The sequence below is a fragment of the Nipponia nippon genome, unplaced genomic scaffold, assembly GCF_047370975.1.
Source record: "Nipponia nippon isolate SJK-2023a ecotype South Korea unplaced genomic scaffold, ASM4737097v1 scaffold_3, whole genome shotgun sequence".
Taxonomy (NCBI): Eukaryota; Metazoa; Chordata; class Aves; order Pelecaniformes; family Threskiornithidae; genus Nipponia; species Nipponia nippon.
This window is the reverse complement of record NW_028262347.1, coordinates 87,226,935-87,245,461: the sequence shown is the minus strand read 5'-3', so window position 1 is coordinate 87,245,461 and position 18,527 is coordinate 87,226,935. Positions and strand designations below refer to the sequence as shown.

The following is an 18,527-nucleotide window of genomic DNA, read 5'->3' as shown; positions in this document are numbered from 1 at the left end:
CTACGAGGCTTTCTTTATACTAATTCAAGATTCAACACTTTAAACACCTAGCTGCATTATGAGACAGTGCTTATTAATGCACCACTGATGTATTTTTCTACATGGAAAGTATTTATTTTTGTACTAATTATCCTCAGTATCCTTATGAGTTGTGTCAGCAGGGACCTTACAAAGTCTGTGGGCTCAGCTGCCCTGTTGAGGAGAGACTCAAGGAGATGGGTCTGAGCAGAGGACTGCTAGATGAAAGGGGAAAAAAAAAAATCTCCAAAGAACACTGTGGTTGAGGGGGGTAAAAAAAAGACATTGAAGAGCAGGAGCCGCCCTTAGAAGCCCTCAAGCTTTTGTTGGATTCAGGGGAAGAAAACTGAACTTTTAAGAGGTGGTGGTGTAATCCTGCTGACTAAAAGCCTTGCCCGATCAGTCAGGGAGCGAGGCCTCCCTGAAGAGCACTGTGCGCATCCTGTAACGCGTAGTTTTGAAACTGTGGAAACTACAGACTTCTGATGGTAAGGTGAAATGAACAGTTTTGCTCTACTGTCACAGAAATCAAGAGTTACAATATTTTTTTTTTATTGCAAAGTTAGGTCATTATATATTCTATATTTTAAACTGAGCAGAGTCTTTTCTGATCACTTCAACAAGCTTCTCCCTGCCCCCCATGAGAAAGGTTTTGAATAATTTATGCAAGGGACAAAGAAGTTCATTGACTTTCATATATGCAAAGCATAATAAGCCATCATAATATTAAGAATTGTGGCTATACAGTAAATTCATCAAATTCTCAATATATCTTGACGGAAAGTACATCTTGGAATCCAGAGTCACTTGCAGAGTTCCCAGTTAGCAGTGAAAAACGTGTTTTGCATCAGACGGATAGTTAAGTCAAAAATGACAAGTGCTTTTTAAAACTCACATTTTATCTTTTCATTTCTTGCTGAAACTCTAAGGGCAATGACAACACTTTTTCTCCAAGCTCATTGCCTTGCAGCATTCTAGCTCAGCATCATATGGTGACATACTGTAGAGGCTGCAGTAAAATAACTTTCATACCGCCTTCCCTGGTGTACTGCTGTTTGGCAGTTATTTGCATTCATTGTTTGGGGAATTGGGAACTGACCCTTTATGGTACCTTCTGGGCACCATCACCTATTGCAGTAGGGAGACGGTGGGTTGTGGAGGAAATGGGTTGTTCTCTGGGTGTGAGAAATGGAAATGCCGTCAGAGGGAACTGATGCTACACCAGTACAGGAAAGGCTAGTTTTATTGCAGTGGAGAAGAAAAAAGGAGTTTGGTGGCGGACTGAAATAATTTGGATCAGTGGGTGGGGGTGGTGTTGGGAACACAGGACACTTCTGTAAGTAACCACATTTAATCAGCTTGTACAAATCAGTTCTATGCTTATTATTGATAGCTAATTAACATTGCAGAGGACATGCTGGTTTTTTCACTACCTCTGGGCTTGAGGGTGACAACCACTTAACAATTCTTTCTAAAGTAATTTTGTTGCAGTTCCTTGATATCTGTACAAATCCCAATTCCTTCCAAACAGAAAAGCTCCTGGACGTTTTCTTATAGAGACACGTTAATATAAAACTTGCTGCAAAACAAACAAATAAATCCCAGATTAATGAGATGTAGCTAACTATATGGAAAAGTATCTGAAAGTTTTAGAAACAACATCTCCCCATCTTAGTTATAATGGCAGGTATTAGTTAAAGAATGAAGTTCATCAAAATATTCAGGGTTTTTTTAGTTTTTTATTTTTCTTTCTATTTTTTTGCTGCAGGAAATGTGTACCTACAGAAGAAATTTTATCCAGGTATCTACTATGCAAACTAGGAGCAAATAACCTTCCCTGAGGTTTGAGAGTAACTTGCTAGTTCAACCTGAGCTTTCATAGAGATGCTAAGTAAGATTTTTGTGGCACTGCAGCACACAGTCGTCATAATTTGGCAAATTAAAAATTTAGTCTGAGTTGAAGTGAATATGTGTGGTTAAATCAACTTTAATAAAACCTTTCAACATGTAAGGAAGCAGGCTGAAATTAGAGGTATGCCGGGGTGCTCTAGGAAAGTAGGTTGGCTGTTTATAGAGACACGTCTTGCTGCCTAGCCCAGTAGGTAGTCTCTGTCTCTTTCTTGTGTAGAAGTTTTCTGTTGTTTTTTCCCTCCATCTGTTTCTTTATCTCTGCCTGTGTTAGAAACTGATCTTAGCTTTGAATTCAAATGTGCATTTCTCAGTAATCAATACATGGGAACGCAGCAAATTCCATCTTTGACTTTAACTACGTTCATGTTGCCTGAGGATCTCTCTTACATTCACTAATAATGAGCCCATGCGTTCTTTGTATCTCATGGTTTCAGGGCTTGATAGGAAAGAGAAATAAGCTTAAGCATGCTTTGGTTTTAAATAAATGTTTAGCTGAGAAGATCAACTTCTAAAAGCTGTTATTTCAGAGTTTCTATACAGTCTATACAACAAACAGTTAAAGGTAAAAGCTTGTATTTTGCTTAACATTTCTGCAGCCATTCTCTAATGACTGTAGTAGCTCCAGAGCGCAGAAAATCAGCCCGCCCCCACATACATTATAGTCTAGGCTGTTAACTTTTTGGGTTTGCTGTATGCATGTGTTGTCCAGCTTTCTGTATGAACTCATTCTCATATTTAGCGCCATAATCATTTTGCCTTTTCTTCACAAATGCTCCTGTTTCTGAGCAAATGTTAGACGAAATAGCACTGGCAAATCATTACTTGCTACTAAAAGGTTTATGCACTTTCTTATCTGTATATTGTATCTTAGAATATTTATTTAGAAAAGCCTGACAATTGGTGTTAATTAGACTAAAATCTTTGAAGGATAGCATGTGCTGTGAGCTGTTGAGCTGTTAAGATGAACGAGTTCCTGTGTATTTACTAGCCAAAAATTATTTGGTAGACAGGGCAATGGTGTCATTTCAGCCATACTACAAGAACTAACCAGAGAAATGCTTTAAAAATCAGGGTTGTATCTATACATTCTTGGGTTGTTGCTTGTTCAGTAAATTAGACAAGAATCTCTCTCATGTCTGAGGCTTTGAATAGTCCCTTTGCCACTGGCTGACTGATGAGCAAATTGACCCATTTTTCAGGTATTAATTTTTCATTAGCAATTTAGGTAAAAGCTGAAACTCAGATTAGGAAAGGGAAAATGAAGATTGATTTCCATGACACATATGCAGTTGTCGGTGTATTTTTTTTATTGAAAAGGCAAATTGTTATGGCCAAGTTATTTGCAATATAGTTGAGCAGCAGATAGCAATTTTTCTAATTAAATTTAAGCATAGATGCATGATGAACTGATAGGCAATCTTGAATTGCTTTGGAAGTCGGAGAGCAATTCAAAAGCAATGATAAAATCCTATCTTGGGTGCAGTTTCCCCTTTAAAGTTTATGGATAAACTTTTCATTTGCATTTTTTCACTCTTCACTCTAATTGCAGCCATACAGAGGTCACCAGATTGATGTGAAGTTCAAGGTAATGGACAATGTTAAACAAACAGTAGCGTTCACAGTAGATTTACTAGCATAGGCTTTTTTATAACTTGATATCAGTGATTTTGAATTAACTCTATGGAAATGACTCTCTCAGCAAAGTTGAAATGGACAGCTTTTATAAGCTATTGATTATCTGCTAGTGCATGATAAGGAGTCATAAAAGGTGTTTTAAGTCTTCCGTTATGATTTTTCCCTATATTTTCCATTTTTGTGATTGATTGTCTGTCTTCCATATGCAATCTCTTGATAAGTAGAGCCTTTTTTTTAAAAAAAAGAAATGTCACTGAAAAGAAGCGAAGCATGAAAAGGTTAAAATTACAAAGATGCGATATTACAGGCAATTAATTTCTATGTATTTGGGAGTATACCAAGATGGCATGGCTAATTAAAAAGAACTGTCGGTAAAATTGTCAGTAACTTTAATATATGCATACATGAACCTGAGAATTGTTTTCTATAATCTCTCTTAGCAGGCAGGCAAGCAAGCACTTCACTTGCTTGATATATTGATCAGGCAGGGCAGTCACTGTTCAGTATCTAAGACTAACTTGTGGTTTTAAATATAGATGTTTTTCAGATAGAGGAGGAGTTAAGTTGGCTGCTTTTCACTTCAAGAACAAACAAAACCATGCTTTTAACTTATAAAATGTGATGAATGTTTAAAGAAACCAGGTGTTTCAGTTATTGAAAACGCTGTTTCTGGTTGAGACAATTATAGCAAGGCTGCAGAATAAGTGGGTATAGTCTGAAAGATACTTTCCTGCTGGTGATTTTAACCAAGTTGCATTTCAAAAATAGAGTTGATGTCTATGGGTAGGAGTATAGTGATATGTCACAGTTTGCTCTGAGTACAGGAAACTTTCTTTAAATGTGGGATTACTGTGGTGGAGATCTTGCCTCGTATGTTTGGTACATACCAGAAAAGGCAGGAAGAATAGTGAATTTCATCAAAAGACAGAACAGGAAGACACATGGACTTTTTTTTATAGTGTGAAAAGGGAATTGGTTGAACATGATTTACATGCTTTAGGTTTTCACTACTAATAATCTTTCTTAAAATGCAAGTGGAGGTTTTAAGGGAAAGAGGATCAAGCTTGACTGAAAACTGAGACGTTTTGGACAATATATAATAAAAAATGAAATAGGAAAAAAAAATATCATTGCAGATCATCTTTGAAGTTGTGTTTGGGGTGAGAGAAATACATTTTGTTTATTGCTAGGACTGGGTTATCGAGTGACCCATGATGCACAGTGGCTCTGGGGCTCCCTTGCTGGCGCAGGAGGAGCAGGAACTCTGGTAGTTCACCAGAGACCAAGTCTGGGCTGGATATTTGGCTGATGTTGAAAACAGGCACATTTGCTAGGTATTTATCAAGCTGTAAAGGGAAACTTTAGAAAGTTAATCTCAAATCTGATTCCTTTAATTATCAAGAGTAAGGGGGGAATAAACTGGAAAAAATGACTGATTTTATCATATACATAATTTTCTTCTGTTTTCCAAATATGGAATCGTTCCATTAATTGCCTGATATTTATCATCATGGCTAGTAACTTACTGGGAGCACTAATGGGAAAATATTCAATTCTTATGGCTTTGTCAGAAGCTAAGAAGAAAAAGGGTCCTGATTTTGCTTGGAAGAAGTAACTGTGGAGCTGTAATTAGAAGTAATTTCCTTTCAGAAATGAAGGTGATCTGCTTTGATTCAAACTTTGGTCTGGGACATCAGCCATATAAACCAAATACATAAAACATTTGAGAGAGATTGCCAGGTTTCCTGGGTAGGTTTGACATGTGCAGTAGTACAGATTCACTAGCATAAACCACTTTCTTGTTGTGTGGCAGAACCAACGCCAAAACCCTGTTCAATTAACGAAGTACAAAAACTGCCACACACCCTAGTCTTAGTTGAAAAGATCTTGCTGTTTCATCCTATTGTATTCTTTGTTCATTCTCCAGTTTTCATTTTGAAGTTTGTTAGAAAGAAGAAAAAACCCCCACCTACCTCGTAATAAAGAAGGATTTAGCATAATGTGTGAGATCGCACAGCTTACAAAAATAGTTATGTGAGGACAGTAGAAAAATGCTCATGTTTGTGAGATATCCCACAACCTGAGGTTTGAAACTGTCTTGCTCTCTGTGATGCCATTAAGGGATTTCGGATATGACGTGATTGAGCCTTTCTCTCCTCAAAAACTAGAGCTTCAGGAGAGGAAGGAGTACCTGAGAAAGTACCATCCCTGTCTCTTTCTGAGCTTCGGTCTGCATCTTGAATATACAATCAACTACTTGTGTGATTTATTGCTGTCTTGGATATTTGCCATGACCAAAAAGCCACTTTCACAATATGCACGTCTGTTTTCTGTTTCATAAAACCGTGTTTGTTATGGTGTGAAGCAGAGCTATTGTCAAAGAGGAAGCATATACGTTAATTTATTTGATCCTTAAATGTCATTTAGAAACATTTAAAGGTTTTAAATGTTGGCATTTAGACAAAATACTTATGCAGTGATGCTTCATCAGTGAACTTCAGAAAAATTCTCATCTATGTCATAACGCTGATCCTTGTAGAGATAATTATCATTTCAATAGCTAGGCTATCCCGTTAAACTATAAACTAGCTGTTCATTAAGGGTCAGGAAGAAAGATTCCTCTCTTCAGCTTGTTGTCACAAATGCAGAAGGTGCAGATTATTTTAGTTCTTCAGTTAATCAAATAATGATTCATCAATTAAGGTTTTGCAGATATGTGGAAGTACACTTGCAGGTAATGGGAGATAAAGCAGCAGAGGAGCTTCCTCTCTGCGGCGGAAGTGTTAACCCTTGGAGGCTGCGGGAGGCACTCTGAGCGCTGCTTCCCGTTTGATCACCACAAAGTCTTGTGGCCCCACTCAGAAACGGGGCAGCAGGATTTGCTGTCACCTTCTCATCGGCAATTGTGTGGCATTCCACACTCAACAGCACATGATCTGGCGCAGACTTCCTCGCCAGGCCTGGCATTCACAGCACAGCTCTTGCTAGCAACGTAGGTATGGCAGCTGAGAGCTCACCTTGGGCTGCTCTGCCTGGTTTTTTGGTTGTCCCTGGTCTTTTAAGGCTAACTTGGCAGTCTCCTTGGTCCACTGCAGTCTGCGGTACAGATGTGCCCCCCGTTCTACTTTTTGTTGTTGTGTTCCCAAGGCAGTGTTTGCCCTTCAGGGGCCAGCAGCCTTCCCAGCTGTGATGTCCACATTGGGATTGCACTGGGGAGGGAGCAGCCAAAGGAGCATTGCTATCCCAGCCCAGCAGCTCAGCTTCTCCCCAGTGCCCTGACCCCCTGTCTAAAATGTGAAGAAGGCAGAGAGAATGTGTTGCGCCATGCCGAAGAGCATTTCCCTGCCTCCAGACGTGGGCTGCGCGATGCAGCATAGGATAGGGAGGGGGCAGCCCATCATCACCGTTACCAGTATGATTATGTTTGCCTCCGGTCTGTGCTATTTATTGACAATGCTTCTGTAGAAAACCTTGCTTAAATCCTAGCAGTCTTTCCTCTAGAGCATGAGGAAATTCATGGTAAGCTGGAACGCCCTTTTCGAAAAAGGGAAAATGTGGTTCGTCTGCATTTGGCTCTGCATCAATACCTCTGGCTGTACAGCACTGCACAAGTTTAAAGCAGCTCATATGGCTAGATAGGTAGGGGTTTGCTTTGTAAATAATTCCTGCTTTTTGTTCTCGAAGAGTATTGGGATTTGAGAAAAGAAGCATTTAAATGTAAGAGTAAAATTTTACTATACTGTAAAAAGATGTGAGGATGAACTTATGGATGAAGTGAGACTTGCAGATTGTGTGTATACATGCACACATATGATCTATCTGCATAACTGCACAGATTTATTGAAGATTAAAGCATCTGAAATACACCTAGGAAAACTGATTTTTCCTTTAACCTTCAATCTAAGTGGCATTCATGCCACTGTTAATGTTATCATTAAAGCAGTGTAATAAAGTGGTTATAATAACAGTGATATAGAATTTGTAGCTGATTCTGGGCACAAAATCTCTACCTAAAATTATCTCTTGACAGGATGACAAACTTTAATGAGAAAAGGGCAGTGGTGGATACAGTTTGAATAAAGTCAGGTGTTTGGTAGTTACAGCTGATATTCCCATGCCTGAACTAGAAAAGTGCCCATTTAGTTGCAAGTACTGCCCCCACCCCCCAAAAAAAAGAAGAAAAAAAACCCAACAAAACAAAAACAACAACAAAAAAACAGTAAAGAAAACATAAATGTTTCTTCAAAAAGCTGAGTGGTGCTTAGTGGTGTTTTGCTAACCCCAAATGTTAAACTCCTGTATTAACCTGACCAATGGGAACACTGCTTGACTGCAGATTCAGTATTTCCAAAATTTCCTCTCCTTTGAGACTTTTGACCTTGCTTGTTCCTCCAGGTGAGAAGATGGCTCTACCAAAGCAAAGATCTCTGAAGGAAGATACTAAATGTGGAGAAAAAAAAACCCCAGACCAACAACATTGTCTTAATAAAATCTCTGTGTAAAATTAATCAGTCAAGAGACAAAGGATCTGGTTCAATACTGATCTATTCATTTCTGTTTACCTTTTCTGGAATTTTAAATGAGTTAGTGCTTTATTATGTTGGGTTTTTTTTGTCTAGTTTCAAATTAATATAAGAAAGGTCCCACCAGTGATACTTGTTATATTTCCGCAAAGGGTTCTCCCATGTCACAATTAGAAGCGTTGTCTTAAAAACTGATAGTAGATATGGGTTTTTTTGTGTTGTGAACCTGCCTGTTTTTTAAGCCAAGGTAAACTTTTAGCACCTACAGTGCCCGTAGCAAGGAGCACCACAGTGTGACTGTATTTGGGTGAAGATCCTTGTTGTTCTGCGCATTTTGAGCCTTCCACCAGGTAATTTGTTTAGATGTTCGTTAGCTGCTGGTTTGCAAGAGGTGGTGAGCTTTTGATCCTATGCACACTCTCTGTAACATGCAGTTTTATAGACTTTTCGCATATTTCTTCTTTGTCATTTTTTTCAGGCTGAAAGGTACTTGCTAAGCCAGAGCCTGTATGTATTCAGGCTACGCCCTGCTTTTGATCATTCCTTTGATCATAAACTTTCTTGCCTTTTCTAGTATATTATATTGTGGCTAATTTTTCTAAAGGCATAGAGAAGCCATCAGCCTCTTCTCCTTAACAGTGTCAAGTAAGATTAAATGTTTGCAAACTTGGCTGAAATTAGCAACTGTTGACACAGCTGACAACTGTGTTCCTTTTTACCATCTGAGAGAAATATACATTTAAAAGAAAGTAATTTTTTTTTTTTAATGAAGTTGCTCCTAGAAAAAAATATGTTTAAGTTAGTATGGTGAAGTGTTAAAATTATCTTTAAATAATTTCTATTTTTTGTGAATCTGTGTCAAGCAGAAGTAGGTGTGTTTGTCTTGGGTTTTACAACTTGCTTTTCTGCAGCTGTTCGCTTGCCTCATTCTGAATCCTGAGCAGAAATCATCAAAACAAACCTACCATCAAGAATTTGAAAGATAATCAAGGAAATAAACTTCATAGTTTGTATGGAAAAAAGTGAAATGTCAAAAAGAAAATGTTTATTGTTCTTTAATCACAGTCATCACATTGGAACAAGTAAAACCTCCAAATTGAATTCTTGCTTTTGTCTGAATTGCACAGGAGATTATACCTGCGTGCCAAGGCAGGAGGCCCATTGCATAATGCATTTCATTTAGTCTCCAGCACAGATTCTCTGTTGGAGACATTTCTTATAAAGCATGTCAGATACAGAAAAAGCAATTTAGTAAACACTGTAATCAGATCCTGATGAAATTCTGTTCTTTTTTGGACCTGCTGTTCCTGGAAGACATCATTGATAAAAATAGTCCCTGTTTTCCTCTTTCTCTGATTCATTATGCTATCTTGCTGCTCTTTCAAAATATTTTTTTTTCCCCCTCAAAGACAACTTGTTTTTACAAATAAATGAAAGGAATTGTGTTTTTTGACAGCTTACTCTGTTAACAACATGATCTGCCAGGATGTTTGAATTTTACAGTTTTGATTTTAGTAAACTGCATAAACATTGGACACAACAGAAAACTAAGAACACAGCAGCTGTGGATTATATTGAACAACTAAATAAGGTGCTGAAAAGCCATTTGACAATTATGGTGCTGGATTTAGAAAGCAGGTCCCTCTTTTATAATCAATCTCATGTCTTAGTTTTTCCCATCAGTTAGTAAAACACTTTTTGTACCGCCAGAGAAGACATGAGAGGTTAGTTCAGATATGTCAACTGCATAAATTATCTGCTGTTGCTTTTTATCAGTGGCTTTTAGATATGAAAGTAAACGTCTTTAAATAAATAGAAAAGTTAGATTTATTTTAAACTTGCAGATCAACCCCCCCATTATAATTAATTTCTGCTTATATATATGTTTGAACTGAACAATTTTTAACAATCATTTCATAACACCTATTTTACTATCTACTGTTAATAGTTAGATTCTCCTGGATGGACTATTATAACACAGTTCCTGTTTTACTAATGGTATTGATAAAAGTGCCCTTTCGCCCAAGTGCTACACAGCAAAGCTAATCTCCAGGAATGCTGCTCAGTGCTGCTCATATTTCATTTTCATATCAAGTGTGGACACTTCACACAGTCTGATTGGACTCTGCAACATCATCTGGTGGTAAGAAGTATTATTTTACAGAGCATGAACCTTCAGATGTATGTACAGTGTTGCAAACAAGTAAGAAGTATCAATTAGGTGAATTGGCTGCAAATCTCTAGAGCTGAGCAATGTAGGTTTTGACGGGGTTGGTTTCCTCATGTAGGTCTGCCCTTTTTTGGGGGAGCAGTTTCTGAGGCACAGAATTGTTGCTATGTAAACCTGTTTAGCTCCTGTGACAATTTGATCAGAACTATTTTCTGCAAAGGATTTACTCTCTGTTCTCTTTCAGCTTCACAGTGTGTTTTAAACCTGTGCTTGGGGTTTCTTCCTCTCTCTGTATTAGCTTTCACTTGAGATCTTAGCCCAAAAGTTTGGTGTTCTGTATTGTTTCAAAGAGGAGGTTCAGAAAATCCTGTTCACCCTGTATTCCTGTACATCTTTGTATCGCATTACCCCTCAAGAGTAGCATAGGAAGTTCTGCAGACTCCTGACGCGAGGCACTGCCTCTCCCTGTGTTTGCTCACTGATCAAAGGGACCATCGGTAGGCGCTTGTAGCTATCAATGGGAAGGCAAGAAGAGAGGGAGGATGCTGAGATCCTGCAAATAGGAGATTTGACATGACATCCTCAATCTGACTAATGGCAAGGTTTTGGTAGTATCTTCAGTTGAATATACTTTTCTAGGGTGTTTCTTGCTTTTTGGATTTACTCCACTTGTGGTTGGATAACTCTTGAAATATTTTCTGCATTTTACTGACATGCAAATACTTTATGATGGATTTGTGTTCATTGGTGTTTTGTCACAGCCCTTGTACTGGCAAAGCATCTGAAGCAGCAGCAAGAAATGATGTTGGAATGGTTTTGTAATTCTTCCTGCTGTTTTAGTACTGTGTGTTGGTAATAGTGTATGCATTTCTGCGCAGCATGGATATAACATAGCTAATTTCTGATTTACAGCTTGTATTCTAATCTTACATGTTTCTTGAGAAAGCACAAGGAGAACCAGTGTAACCATAATGATTCATCAATTCATCAAAAACTTTCTTGGTTTAATATTGTAGGACTCCCTTTGAAGGGGTAATATATGTTGCTTTACTAATATTTTCTATCCAGCAAAAAGCTTCTCACCCTTGTTTGCATAGAGATGAATATTCTGCTGTCTTGATTGGTAAATTCATCAACTAAGCTATGAGTGTGATGTGCGTTGAATACCTCCAGGCTTTATTTGAAGTCCACTGGGCACAGGTACGGCTTCCTAACTGGGAAAGCTGAAAAAATAGCTTTTCAGGGTTTAAAATGCTAGCGTGAAATGTCTTGTGTTAACTAATTGCGCTAATATTGACCACCCTGTTCTGATAAAATCCATATATCTATATTGCTTTCAACTGTGAGAGAAACCCAAGAGAAACTGATGGTTAAATGCAGTGCATTGTTTTCTTGGAATATTGGAATATTTAATGTTGTGAGTAAAAGTTATCATTCTGAAATACTCTACAATTCTCAGCACTTCCTAGAAAATAACGATACACACAGAAACATATGGGAAAAGAAAAGAATGCTGCATCTTTATGTTCATACAATTTGGATGTTGTAAGGCATTATGTGCATCTTCCTTAGTTTTGTTCGAAACAGTAGAGACTATAAATTGTCAAACGCAAGAAATAGCCTGTGTGTTTCAGAGATTTAATCCAGTTTGCCAGACTCATATTATATATTGTAACCCAACAACAGAGGGGCAGGGAACACTGGTCTTATTTCCTTGAAAATCATTGAGCCACTTAATAGGTGCAGAATTCAGTTCCTTGTGTCCTTGGCTAGAAATTTCAATAGTTGTACAGATTCAGGCCCACAGCTTGGGGAAAGAGGGGAGTTCTTAAGCATACAAGTCCCCAGCCTCGATTTTTATAGTTACACTGCACTTGGTGCTACCAGTCAAAAAAAATACTGGTGTTCATTGGAGGTGTCAGTGCGTCCCACTTGACACGAAGGCAGCACGAGGCGTCGTGGAGTGATTGTCTGGAAGCGGCAGCAGGGATTGCTGGCAGCTGGGAAAATGGGAGGGCAAGGCAATTGGGTTTGCTCCCAGTTATTGATGGGGGATGCCGGTGCTGATGGGGCTGTGGGGTAGGGAGGCAGGAGAGGGTCGCCACTGTGGCACTTAGTAAATGTGAAGACTGAGAAGAAGAAAAAGGGAGAAGTACTTGGAAATGTAGGGAAAAAGATGACTTTTTATAATCTGTTGCTAATTGAGTGACATAATGTCATCAGTCTTCTAGCGTTGGAAGCAGTCTCTGTTGCAGTGCTGTCGGTTGAGCTGATGTGGATCAAAATACTTAATTGCTACAATGTGAAAAAGTACCTTTCTTAACCTCCCCCCAAATTAATGAATATTATAATCTGCTGAATCTGAATAAATTAGAATAAGCTAGTATTTAGGAGTTAGGTATGCTCTTTTCACAATTGAATATATGTTCTTATGTTCTCAGAGAAAAATGCCTAGGGAGACATTTCAGATTTTTCAATATTAGACAATTTATTGAGCTACTTACAGAAAATGCTTAACTGTTCAGCATTAATCATCTTATAAATGTCTTGCATGGAACAGATCGTACATGTGTATACAAGAGCCTTAGAGCTTCTAGGACAGTTGAACAGGTAACACAGGGATTACTATGACTTAGGAAATTATTTTAAAAGAATATCAATTTATTTGGTTAGACCGATTTAGGACGGGTTTTCACAGCCATGTTAGTAATGCATATATTGGGTAAAGGTCAGTTAACTGTGTGTCTGCCTAAGAAATGCCACCACAAACTGGCAGATTGAAATATTAATGCAAGTAAACTTTCCTTTTTTTGGTGGATTGTTGCTCAAGGCACTGTGGCATATCTTATTTTGGTCAACCTTAGTAATGCATATTTTCATGATATTCCCTTTTCATTTTTTAGCAGTCTTTATGTATGTCTTAATAACTTAGTCTTCCATGTGAATTAGTGGGTAGGAAACGTCTCGCCGTGTTTGAATACAATAACAAATTCTAAAGATGTAGATTTTGTCCCTTCTGTTAGTGGATTTCATGCAGGCTAATAGACATAGGAGAACTATGGGTGGGAAGCTCACCTTGGTGAGTCTAAACAAAAGTTTGCAACTCTTCTTTTTCATATAGTTTTATCTTTTACAGCAATTGCTAATGATTACTGCCTCCGTAGTGGCCCTGACCACTGACTCCCAGGAGTGTCTCAGGGCAGGCAGGTGGGAGCTGAAGTGGTCATGAATCATCAAAGCAGCATCACTCCAGTTTGTGAACCTATGGCTGGTTCATGGTCTGTTGTTGTCAATTATATAAAAAACAGTTCTTATTAATAAATTAACTGCTCAAAACCAGGCAGTGTCCTAGTTCAGTAAGGTTAACTGTGTTTCAGTTTCTCAGAACACAGTCATTTTTGTGGTAATTAGCAAAAAAAAAAAACAAAAGCTCTGTGCAGAAAAGCATGTTGTTGTTCTCACTCTAAAACTGTGTAATTTCCTCCTTTATCCTTCTTATCTTCCCTAGAGGAAAAGTTCTCCATAAATAGATATGGTTGGCGAATTGGCAAATTTAGCTTTGCATCTCAGGTAGACCATGGGAAAGATATGAAATCTTTTTTTTTTTTTTTTTTTTTTTTGTAAAGCAGAGCTATCTTTGGTATATGATCCCCTCTCTTTAAAAAGAAAAAACAAACCTCTCTAAACTTGTTACTCATAGCAAATACCAATCAGTGCTTTTTTCTTTTCTCATTTAATGGTTAGTACTTATTAGAATCAGTGCCTTGAACGAGCCTATGGCAACTTGAATTCAGCATAGCACTGTATGTGATACAGCATGGGTAGCTAATTTGAAATCCTGAATTGTTTTCAGTCTTGCAGTTAGGTTCTGGTATTTCGTCACTCTTAGCATGTAATTATATAGTAACAAACAGACAATGTTGAGAGAACAGTGTTAGATACAGGGAGAACTGAGTTATAGACCTAAGAGGTTTTAAGTCACTTAAAAGCTACTGTTCAATAATGCATGAAGTCGCTGTATTCTGGGGAGGTATCTGGGTAAAACTGTGGGTATGCAGCATTATGTTCAGCTCTCACTCCTAAGAGATTGAACCGTTTTTTATTTCATTAATTTCAAGTAGGGTATTTCTGACCTGCATGGCTTTAAAAATCAGGAAGATGAGCTCCAGGTGAACATACAAAGAAAGGAAGGTACTTCATTCAGGTAAATGAGTTCCCTGAAGTTGCTTTTCTCTTGCTTTTCTTTATCTTGATTATTAATTATTATTTATCAAAAATGACCCTCTGTGGGGTTTTTTGGCAACATGCTGGTTTTAAACCACTAGCAGAGATGCAAGGTCCAAGCTGGTATCTTTGAAAGACTTTGTGCAGTGCTGAGAAGCAATGTTTTACCCCCAAGAAGTGGATGAGAAGAATCTCAGGGGAGGAGGATGGTGAGCAGAGTTATAGCTAAAGAAGGAGGAGGAGGCAGATGGTAGTCATTTGAACAATCAATCAAAAGTGTCTGTATAAGAAGACAAAAACCCTCAGTTTCTGTTTTTAATCAAATAATTGAGTTATGTTTAACACTTATGACATTTTACATATCTTTTTATTGAAAGTCTGGCAGTCATGGACATCTTAAAATGTTTTAAGTCAAATAATGTCCATGCAAAATCTTTGGAAAATATGTAACGTTAAAAATAGTCACTTTTGTTTTATTATGCTTGAAAGCACAAAATGTATATTCTGCATCTCAGTTGTAAATTTCCTTTTAATTGTTCCATACTGTATTTCAGTCACCATGTGATGGTGAAAAAGACATACATGTTTTTATGCATATGCCTAGAGATACTGTTTGGATTATTGAATGCAACTGCAATCCTAAATTTATTAAGCTCCCTATTAATAAATAATTAAAAAAAATCAGTTGTTCTTTTTCCTCACTGTCCTTAGTAGGGACTTAAAACACTCTTGCATGAATGCATGCAGAGGTTTATGGCTTCCTTTGCAAGTTTTGGGACTAGCCAATGACTTGCTTTCACTTTAGATTTTTTTAATGTATGTTTCAGGTAAAAAATAGTAGAGACACTTGGGCCAGTCATTATTATTTTATCATATTTATTTTCACGTTATTATCTTACTTAGACATCTGTATTCTAGCCACATGTCACCATTTGCAATAGAGATATCAACTGAAAGAGTTTCACTACATTATGAAGGTGTGTATGCTGAAACAGAAAAGCAGGTGGAGAAGGAAACATCAGAGACAGGCTCAGATATGGTGGTGGTAGTCAGTTCCTGAATAAAAGCAAAAAGAGTTTTTGTGGTTGAAGTATGTCAAAGATGTAAGCAGGAGTACTGGTGTCTGGAAGCTCAATTTCTCTCCTCTCCAGGGAAACGTGGCTTTTGCCTTTCTACTGAATAATTGTTTAAAACAGACCTGGCTCTGTTATCGGTTTGTCTTCTAAACAGAAACAATTTGCAGCCAAATTTTGACTAACCAGACAGGTCAAAGAGCAAGACATAAAAAGCACATAGCAAATTAATATGAGCGTTTTCCAGCTACACTAAATGCATTAAGACAAAGCATTTGAATGAATATTTGCTGTTGTGTTTTTTTTTCTTTTCTAGCCCTTTCGATTTTCTAGCAGTAACTTCAGATGATTTCCAGTCATCTTTCCCATGACAGAAACTCAATGATGCTGTTTTTTGAAGTGTGTGTTGTTTGATGACTGGGGTAGGCAAATGGCACTGTTTTATGACATTTGTGAATAAACATTTTATTAGTCACTGATCATTTCATAATGAATTATGAGAGATCTTTCTGTTGAAAAGAGCTGCAGGAAAGATTCCCAGTGCTCTGTCCTCACAGCCCCTAAGCAGTCAAGTCTTGTTTGATTTCATTGAAAAGGATGATCATTTTGATTTATTGTTCTCCCAAACATAGCTGAGAAGATTTGTCTTTGTAAGAGTACTGAGAGTTTTGGTTGGTGGCCTTTCATAAAAGGACTGAATATGTAGAAGGAAAATGTGAAAAAACTTGAGGCAGTGCTTAAAACTGCAGTCTTTTGCAGGTGACCCTCATCCTCTCTACTCTGAATAATTGAGTATCATCTGTAATTCTTCTTACTGTGCTCTCCCCCACATTTCTGCGGTCATGTAGGAGTGAGCCAAGCAGCTCTGGTACTAGCACAGATCCCTGTGCATCTCTCCTCTCTCCCTGCATGAACTGAAAGCTTACTCCTGCTCTGCCTCGTGTCTCTTAACCTAATTGTTTCTGGATACGCAGCTCTTTGCTTGTTTTCTGTCGAGGCCAAATTTCCGTGCGAGTATTTTGTAACGGAGCTTGTCAAAGTTGGCTGGAAGTCTACATGCGCTGTATCAAATGGCTCTATGGTATCCACGTGCTGGTGATTCCTGCGGGGAACCACAATAGGTTTGAGAGGCTGGATTTCCCTTTGCAGAAAACGAGACTTTCCCTGGTGTATTGTATTTATTTATGTATTTGCTCAGACTGTTATCATATCATCTGCTAATTTGTCCTGGTACAAGCCTCAGGCTTCATGGTGGTATTCCCCTGGGTCACCCTGGGACCCTTTTAATTTTGGTATTATGTTTGCCACCTGCTGTTCCTCAGGTACCAAAGTACTTTTAAGCAGGAAATTACATATCACAGCAAGTTCATATGATTCGCCTTCCTTTAGGAGCCCATCTGCTCTTGGCCTCATATCTACTCTTCATTTGGCTTGTTCAGTCCATAATGTCTCTGAATGCTATGATTTTTTGCGGGACATGCTAGGTATTCCGCATGGAGAAGGTCCTGGCATGGGGACCTATCAGAGTCCTGGCATGGGGACCCATCAGAGTCCTTTCATGGTGAACGCAAAAGAAAGAAAAAAAATCAGGGTTTGTACTGCTACATTATTCTCGCTGAGCTTTTTTTTTTATTATTATTTTTATTTTTTTTTGCCTTGATCATCTCTTGGCCCTGCAGACTCCCTGGCAGGCTTCCTGTCACAGTTCTGTTTGAAGAAGGATTTATTTTTTAAAATTTATTAATACTTGTGATGATGTTAGCAAGTTGCAGTTTGGGTTCTTTTGTTTGGCTTGCCTGATGGTGTATTCTGCTATACTGAAGCACCTGGAAGTCTATTAATACCAAAACCAATAACTGGGAGAGCTCTTCCCTGATGGGGAGAAGTAAATAAATTACTTCATATTTTACCCTAGAACGGACAGGATCTACTTGTTTGGTTGTTTTTTTAATCACCTGCTTCTGCCAGAGCTTGTGAACCCTTTTATGTTCTTCCCTTGGAAGTGGCTGGTTTTTGAAGGCTGTCTGTTTAGTCTGAGTGACTTTCCCTGCCCCGCTGCAGAGCCCTGCTGACTTGCCTTGCCCTTTCTCAAGCCTGTCTCAATAAAAACCCCACGTGCTTTTTCTTTGCCTTCAACTGAGTGTCCTTAAGCAGTCGTGGGCCCCACAAACGTTTCACTCTCTCAGTAATCTGTTTTCCCTTCCTTTTAATGAGCTTCCATGTTTTTATGAAGCTCTCCTTTGAGGCTGAGAACGATAGTGATAGGGATTTTTTTTTGTCTTTTGCCAAGGATGTTGGAACTAATACACAACGGTGGCTGTCACAGACCCCATTTTGTAACTTTGTCCACTCTGCAGAGCTGCGAGGAGGCACTACCTCCTCTGCTTTAAGTCAGGAGCCACCTTCTAGCTGTATGTGACTGTGTCCTCTCTCTCAAAGGGCTGAGCAAAGCCTCATCTTTTCCACCATCCTCCTGGTGAGGGTGGCAGTGGGTGTTGTATCGTTGTGGTCTGCTGGGTTCTAGCCACAACTGCTAACCGTGATATGCAGAACAGTTTTGGAGGCAGGACTGGGGCCCCGTCCCAGCAAGATGGGGTCTGGCCCCGTGAGCCCTGACAGCGTTGCTGCCGAGCAGCACCATGTCAGTGGGACGTGGGGAATGTTGTGAGCACCCGTTCCTGCCTTTTACATTTTAAAGTGCTCAGGAAAGAAAGAAATATCCCTGTGTAATAACCATAGTTATTACTGCTATTGATCAAAGCATGTTTTGACTACAAATTTTTAAAATAATTATTTTTCATAAAAAGTATATATACACCTTCTGAAATGATCCTACACATGCTTTTACAAATTTATTAACATACTTAATGGCTGCTTCTTTGTGCAGTTATGTTTTCATAGTTCTAATTTAACTTCAAATGAAAAAGATACTTGCATTATCTATGGAGTATTAAAACAATATAAAAGTACCTT

At 38.4% G+C, this 18,527-nt stretch overlaps 1 protein-coding gene across 4 annotated transcripts in view; it reads left to right on the top strand.

Moving 5' to 3' along the window:
- PCDH15 (protocadherin related 15) overlaps positions 1–18,527 on the top strand; it is an 853,821-nt gene that overhangs the window by 587,239 nt on the left and 248,055 nt on the right. The window contains exon 13 of one of the 4 annotated variants that reach the window (XM_087765705.1): positions 1,787–1,819. The exons of the other annotated variants lie outside the window; for them this stretch is intronic. Coding sequence (XP_087621831.1) covers positions 1,787–1,819 — 33 coding nt within the window. The remainder of the gene's footprint in view (positions 1–1,786; positions 1,820–18,527) is intronic. 4 annotated transcript variants of the gene reach the window in all.